The sequence below is a fragment of the Nothobranchius furzeri genome, chromosome 18, assembly GCF_043380555.1.
Source record: "Nothobranchius furzeri strain GRZ-AD chromosome 18, NfurGRZ-RIMD1, whole genome shotgun sequence".
NCBI lineage: Eukaryota > Metazoa > Chordata > Actinopteri > Cyprinodontiformes > Nothobranchiidae > Nothobranchius > Nothobranchius furzeri.
In genome coordinates, this window is record NC_091758.1 from 9,768,658 (window position 1) to 9,775,269 (window position 6,612).

Below are 6,612 nucleotides of genomic sequence, written 5' to 3' on the forward strand. Positions count from 1 at the left end.
ACCTTTTTAAACATTTTCTAAATGCTTTTTTATATTTTTACATCTTTTGTTTTTGTGAAGCGCCTCGTGATTTTTATCTTGAGAGGCGCTATAGAAACGATATTTTCTTCTTCTTCTCCACCCACATGTTGACTGCACTACGTGCATTCATTTTCAATGGGCATGAAAAGGTAGCCCACAGTATCGCAGGTTTGTCCATAATAGCATTTGTATATGTCACAGTCATCATGGCCTTTGGTAATAATGCTTCTGTGGGAGGTTTGTGGTGGTGCTGCGATGATTTTTTAACTGACACTACTTTTAATTTTATGCTCTAAGTAGTTTCAAAGCCGGTACTTTTTACCTGTACTTAAGAGCTTGAATTCAACTGCTCATTATTCTTTTTGCGCATGCGCCTCTGAACGGCTTGCCAGGCTGGAACTGCCTTCACTCCAGACCGGTAGGGGGCGCTGGTGTATCGAACCCTTTCTTTACCAGCTGACATAAAAACCACTGAAGAAGAAGAAAGAGAACATTAAAACCACATTAGCAGAAGGGTATAACTTAACTGGTATTGCATTTGTAAATAAGTTTTATGTTCAGTGACTCCATATTGGCTTTTTCCTAGGTGTGATATTGACTTTTATCTTAAAAATATGATGTGTATGAATAAGGGCAAAGGTAATTGGGATAGTATTTTGAATGATAGGTTAGATAGTGTTCATAAAAATTGTATACCAGTCTTTACAGATGGATCGAAAGACTCTGTGAGTGGGAGGACGGGTTGTTCTTTCTATATTCCGGTGGTGGGTAAAGGGGTGAAAATTAGAACTCCAGATGGTATGTCAGTTTTTACAGTTGAAATGCTGGCGATTTATTTTTGTTTGGATTGGATTGAGCAACATAGATTTAGAAATTGTATAATATGTACGGATTCTTTATCAGTTATGTTGGCACTTCATTCAAGAAGTAATGAAAATAGAGTTGATATTTTTCTAGAAATCTTTGAATGCCTGTTTCGGTTGTGTGCCTTAGGGATTGAAATAAGATGTATGTGGGTACCGGCGCAGGGGGATTGAAGGTAATGAATTAGCAGATTATTACGCAAAGCAAGCAGTAAAGTTAGAAGTAGTGAAACCGATCCCTTTTAGCAGTAACGAAGTGAAGTCAATGATTAAGGATAGAATTATGAATGAATGGCAGGACATGTGGGTAAGGGATAAAAAGGGCCGACATTTATTGAATATACAGAACGTAGTAGGTAAAAGGTCGTTTAAGGAGTTACATAATAGGGAACAAACAATAATAACGAGATTGAGATTAGGACATTCGGGATTGAACAGCACTTTGCATTTTTTGGGAAAACATCAAACAGGTTTTTGTGATTGTGGGACAGAACAGGAAACGGTAGAACATGTTTTGTGTTTTTGTAGTAAGTTTGATGTAATTAGGGGTGAATTTATAGATAGGTTGAAATATAAAGGATGTGGCGTTTGGAATTTGAGAACGTTGTTGAATGGCAGTGGGTCCAATTATAAGTTGGTGCTAGAGTTTCTTAGGAAAATTAAGGTATTTAGTAGAATTTAGTTTTTTATTATTTTTCTATATACATACATACATATATATATATATATATATATATATATATATATATATATATTTTTTTTTTCTCTCCTCGCTCTGACTCACACTCCTGCACAGTAGGTGGCGGTAATGCACCTTAAGTTGGTTGCCACCCGCCATTTAACCGGAAAGGAAGAAGAAGAAAACATTAAGCACAGCTGCTCAGCAGCTCCAGGGGCTTAATGTCACTAAGGGTCCAACCGCAGGTTATTTATTATTAGTGTAAACATTAATAAGTGTTAAGACAGGACTTGTGCGTTTGGGGCAGCTCCCGTTGCTGTTAGCTAGCTGGGATGGAGGGTCCGCTTCATCTCCCGCCGGAGCTCTGGGTACTCGCCTTCAGCTACCTGAGCACCGAGGAAAAGCACACTGTTCGCTCCTGCTCCAGGCACCTGAAGAAGCTCGCTGACCACCCGGCTCTGTGGAGGGACTACACGGTGGTTTTGTCCGAGCTCCGTCGGTACACGTACGGCTTTTGGCACACCCTATGTCACCGCAAACTCACCCGAGTGGCGGTGCGACACTTGCGGCGTAAAGAGTGGCGACGCCTGGTGAAGTTCCTGCCGTCGCTCACGGCCATCGTTTTTATGGACGGCGGGCGCCAGTACAAGGAGAAGTATCTGGACAACCTGTCCAGGTTCCCCCACCTGAGGGAACTCGGAGTACGGAACGCCACCTGGGACGAAGCGCTGTTGGGCCGTGGGCTCACCCAGCAGCTCGGGGAGAGGCTGACCCACCTCAGCGTCTGCAACGTCCGGCTGCCCAGCACGGTGGAGTTCATCGTCACGGTGTCGGAGCTGGTCAACCTGCGGTCCCTGCTGTTCCACCAGCAGGGTGAAGGCTACGGCCTGGACACCGTGAGACCGGTGCCCCGCAGCGACTTCCACAGACTCCTGGTCAGCCTGAAGAAACTCCGACACCTGTCCTGGGGGATGAAGGGGGAGCCGCCAGAACCGCTACCGGACGACTACTTCAGCCCCGAGGATCCGAACCAACCTGGTGAGTAGAGTTAGGGCGTCTGAAAACACTACAGGACCTCAGCGTGTTTTAACACACACACACACACACACACACACACACACACACACACACACACACACACACACACACACACACACACACACACACACACACACACACACACACACACACACACACACACACACACACACACACACACACACACACACACACACACAGGCTTCAGGATGCTTTTATTTTGCACAAATTACAGTCGGTGTACCAAAAAGGGAAATCCTGGTCAGGAAATTCCCAAAAGAAGAAGCTGTTGCTGCCTCTTGGCCAGGACTCCCTTGAAATAGGAGGTTTTTAATCTCAATTGGACCTTCCTGGTTACATAAATAATAAATAATTAAAAGTAAATATTCCTGAACACACACACACATTTAGAGAGGAATCCTTCACCTCCTGTGATCACACCTTTCTCTCATCTGCTAGGGATTGGGTGAGTGATGTCTCTGATAAAGTTAAGGTCCCATAGTCATCACACACTGGTGAAAATCACCTCCCGACCGGGTCATTGGAATCCTGATCTCCCAGTCCCTGTACCACTAGGCCACTGAGAAGTGTAACCAAGGCCAGACGGATGTGGAAAACCAATTTTAATGATGTGAAATCTGTTTGACTCGTGAATAAAGGGCCGTTCTAATAAATATCAGTTTAAAAACAAATCCAGGTGGTGTCCCCATGTATTTACTGTTGATTTTTGTTGCAGGACCATCTTCATACGGCGGCCCCGCTCTGTCCAGTCTAGAGCTTGTAGACTACCCAGAAACCCTCCTTCCTGAAAACGCACTGAGGAGCCTGACCTCGCTCAGGTCCTTGTCTGTCCGCTACAGATACATCAGAGACGGTGTTGACTGTCGCCTCAAAACATGGCTAAGTCCACTGCAACAGCTGGAATCCCTCACCATCATCGGTGCGTTGTGCTCACCTTCACATTTGAGCTTGTTTGTGACATAGAGCAGCAGGGCTGAACGAGCCACAGATATTTGTGCATCTTAGTGTGAAATCACAGGTATTGTAACAATGATGAAAAGAGGTTTCGTCAGTTTCCAGGTCTGGAGCGTACAGGTGTGTGTTAGCAACGCTCAGACGGTGTAAAAACCCAAGAGCTCCATCTTTAACTTCAGCGGTCAGAGTTCATGGCAAACCAGAGGAGCATCTGTAGTCGCCAGCACAGCCGAGTGTCTGCCCGGCCCTAATTCTGACCACTTTAAGCTTATACTGAAAATTGGACAGGCTTTGTTTGGGCGCTGTGACGTAATCGGCCCTGGATTTGGATACACCCTATGAGCCCCACACTGAGATTGTCCTTCTGTCTTCCCAGGTGGTAATTCTCTTGCTACGTACACAACCCTGATCCCCCCCAGTGTAACCCGGCTGACTCTGCGAGTAGCCATAACGCTAAAAGACATGGACTCCATTGCACCCAAGGTTCCAGGACTCGAGCATCTGGACATTGAGCAGAACCGCTCTAGCGGCAGCCTCTGCAGACGAATCCCTATGCTTTTCCCTCATCTCAGGACTCTTAGGATACGGTGAGTCTCCTGTCTTCACTGGCACTAAAGACCATAAGTCAGTGGCCGTCTGAAGTTAGACCAGCAAATCAGGTTTGTGTTTTGCAGGCTAGCACAGTAGTTTCCCGTCTGTTTTGCAGATTTTTCCGCCGTGAACCAGAGAAAGACCTGCTAAGTCTCCAAAAGCTGCGGCACCTGGTGCAGCTGGAGCTGCTAGTGGAGCGTTCCTTTATTCTGAGGGATTACCTTAACGGCCACCCCTGGCCGAGCCCCGGTGTACAGGAGCTCATCAATGAGCTACGGGAGCTGTCTGAGAACAGGATCACCGTCATAACCGCCATGCGGCAGAGAAGCCTTCTACGAGAATGTGACTGTCTATGGGAGGGAGACTGAGCCGATCAGACGGGAGCGACAGGAAAACGCTTCATCGTGGGACTGGCGCCAATCTGACACATGAGCCTGTGAGACATGGAAGCCCAGAGTTGGTTGCTTCTGTTCTGAAGTAATCACCTGGCACTAGAACCGGTGGTCAGGTCTGGCCAGAGCAGCAGCTGCAGTGACTGGTTCCAGATTGGTTAAGGTCCCTGGTCAAGTCTTCCCATGCTGACAGCACGAGGTTTAGTCATGTGGAAACTCTGACTTTGATCCAAAAGTCAACACAAATAAAACGTTTTCGGCAGTGTCTGGAGGTGGATTTCCACTAAACTACTTTGATTACACAAGTAAAGCGGTGGTGCCGTGTCCCGTTTCCTCCTGAACTATCAAATAGGTAAAGGACAAAAGCTGCTTTTGTTTCTGCAGAAAGTTCTTTTCGCCGGTCTTAACCAGCAGGAGGGCAGCGCAGGCTCATCCCTTCATACTAATGACCTCAACTCAGGTGTTCCAGGGAGGAGGGTCTTCATTCATCTCACCACATGCAGGCTCCAGCAGAACTGGTTAGCGGAGTTTAACTGCTATCCAGGACCACGTCTCCTCATAAACATTAGTGTCTGAATCCTATGACACCAACTTGGAATCTTTTCCCCCCAAACCAACCGCTTCCTTTTAAGGTTTTAATTTCAATTCAAACAAAAGTTTTGGTTCTTTTTTCATTTGCTGGAGGCATTTTTTTAGCCTGGCCTGCCAGACTCTTCCACTGGTTAATTCTGCACAGAGCGAGAGTCTGGTAACTCACAGGCAGAGAGGCACATGAGGGGCGGGATTAGGTAGCTCAAAAATAACCAATCAGGAAAAAGACGGAAATGCCGACTGTACCGCGCGACGCTGTCGTTTTTTTTAGCTGTAGTCAAATGGCGTCTGGCGACAGCGCAGACGTCTTTCTGTAGAAGAAAGGCTTTTAGCGCTTCTACTTGTTGTTTTAAAGACATTCAAGTCATTTAGAGCAGAGGAAAGAGCCGCAGCGAACTCTGCGTCAGTCGCCATGTTTATGACAAACTCAGCGTTGTGGTGTGTGACGTACGCTACTCGGCTCTGATTGGCTCGGTTAGAATTCTCAGGGGGTGGAGTTATTTGAATAGGAGAGTTCCCAGACCCTTTCTCTGTGCAGAATTAAGGTTGGTTTATGCTTGACGCGTCCGTGTGGTGAAATTTCATCATTTTAACAACACCGCGCCTCCGCATGGCCCCAAATTTCCGCACCGCGCACCTAGCAAATTTTCTAACCACGCGGACGGTTGGACGCGGAAAAACATGGCAGACTGGCAAGAACTAGTATGGCAGAGGTTCGTAAATACAGACATTTGTATGATTCAGCTCTCAGAGATCACCGTGATCAACATGTTGTTAATAATTCTTGGAGAGAAATAGCTCGCACTGTCGGAAAAGATGAGGACGCTGTTAAAAATGCTGGAATGCCATGTTGTAAACAGTAATTTCCTCTACTATGGTGTAGTGTTGGATGCATGCCGTAGAGCTCCATGCTGCCCCCTACAGTTTGGGAGAATATTGGCTCACCGTAGAGACGAGCCGCATGAACCATAAACACTGCGAGTTGTGAAGCGCGTTCCATCCGCGAGCCGCATCACCGCGCAGAAAGTGCATAAACCAAGCTTTAAACAGGAGGAGTCTGGCAGGACAGGCTAGGCATCATTGGTTTAAGGTAACTTGTTAAAGTCCATGTTCTTGTATTTATTTATATTTATACTTGAAAAGGAAAATGAGGATTAATTTTATTTTTGGCCTGTTTTTGGTATTTTTATAGAAGCAGTCTGATTGTAGCTTCTACCAGCAGCCGGAGACTTTACACAAATGAGTGGAATCCAGGGTAGAAACGATAAAGTAGCCAGATTTAGTTCCTGTTCCTTTGTGTTTTCTTTCAGTGACTCCAGTGCTCCAGTCTGCAGCTCTATAGTTTCTTTACTCATTTGTTTCTACTTCACCAGTTTGCTGAAACCAACATGTTTGAGTATGAAAAAGTCAATAAATGCTAAACATGTTTTAACGTGGCTTGGCTAAAGATGGTTTTGCCTGA

At 45.9% G+C, this 6,612-nt stretch overlaps 1 protein-coding gene across 1 annotated transcript; it reads left to right on the forward strand.

Moving 5' to 3' along the window:
• Positions 1–1,684: 1,684 nt before the first annotated feature.
• Positions 1,685–6,586, forward strand: LOC107391637 (uncharacterized). The gene is made up of 4 exons (XM_015969029.3): positions 1,685–2,601; positions 3,338–3,541; positions 3,953–4,163; positions 4,283–6,586. The coding sequence occupies exons 1-4, from the start codon at positions 1,896–1,898 to the stop codon at positions 4,533–4,535; spliced, it is 1,374 nt and encodes a 457-aa protein (XP_015824515.3). The 5' UTR covers positions 1,685–1,895; the 3' UTR covers positions 4,536–6,586.
• The last annotated feature ends 26 nt before the right edge of the window (positions 6,587–6,612 follow it).

What these genes read in the sequence shown, in the direction of transcription:
- LOC107391637 (XM_015969029.3), top strand. Translation starts at nt 1,896, where the DNA reads ATGGAGGGTCCGCTTCATCTCCCGCCGGAGCTCTGGGTACTCGCCTTC. An exon ending in GGAATCCCTCACCATCATCG is followed by an intron (nt 3,542 to 3,952) that starts GTGCGTTGTGCT and finishes CTGTCTTCCCAG; the next exon opens with GTGGTAATTCTCTTGCTACG. An exon ending in CTCAGGACTCTTAGGATACG is followed by an intron (nt 4,164 to 4,282) that starts GTGAGTCTCCTG and finishes TCTGTTTTGCAG; the next exon opens with ATTTTTCCGCCGTGAACCAG.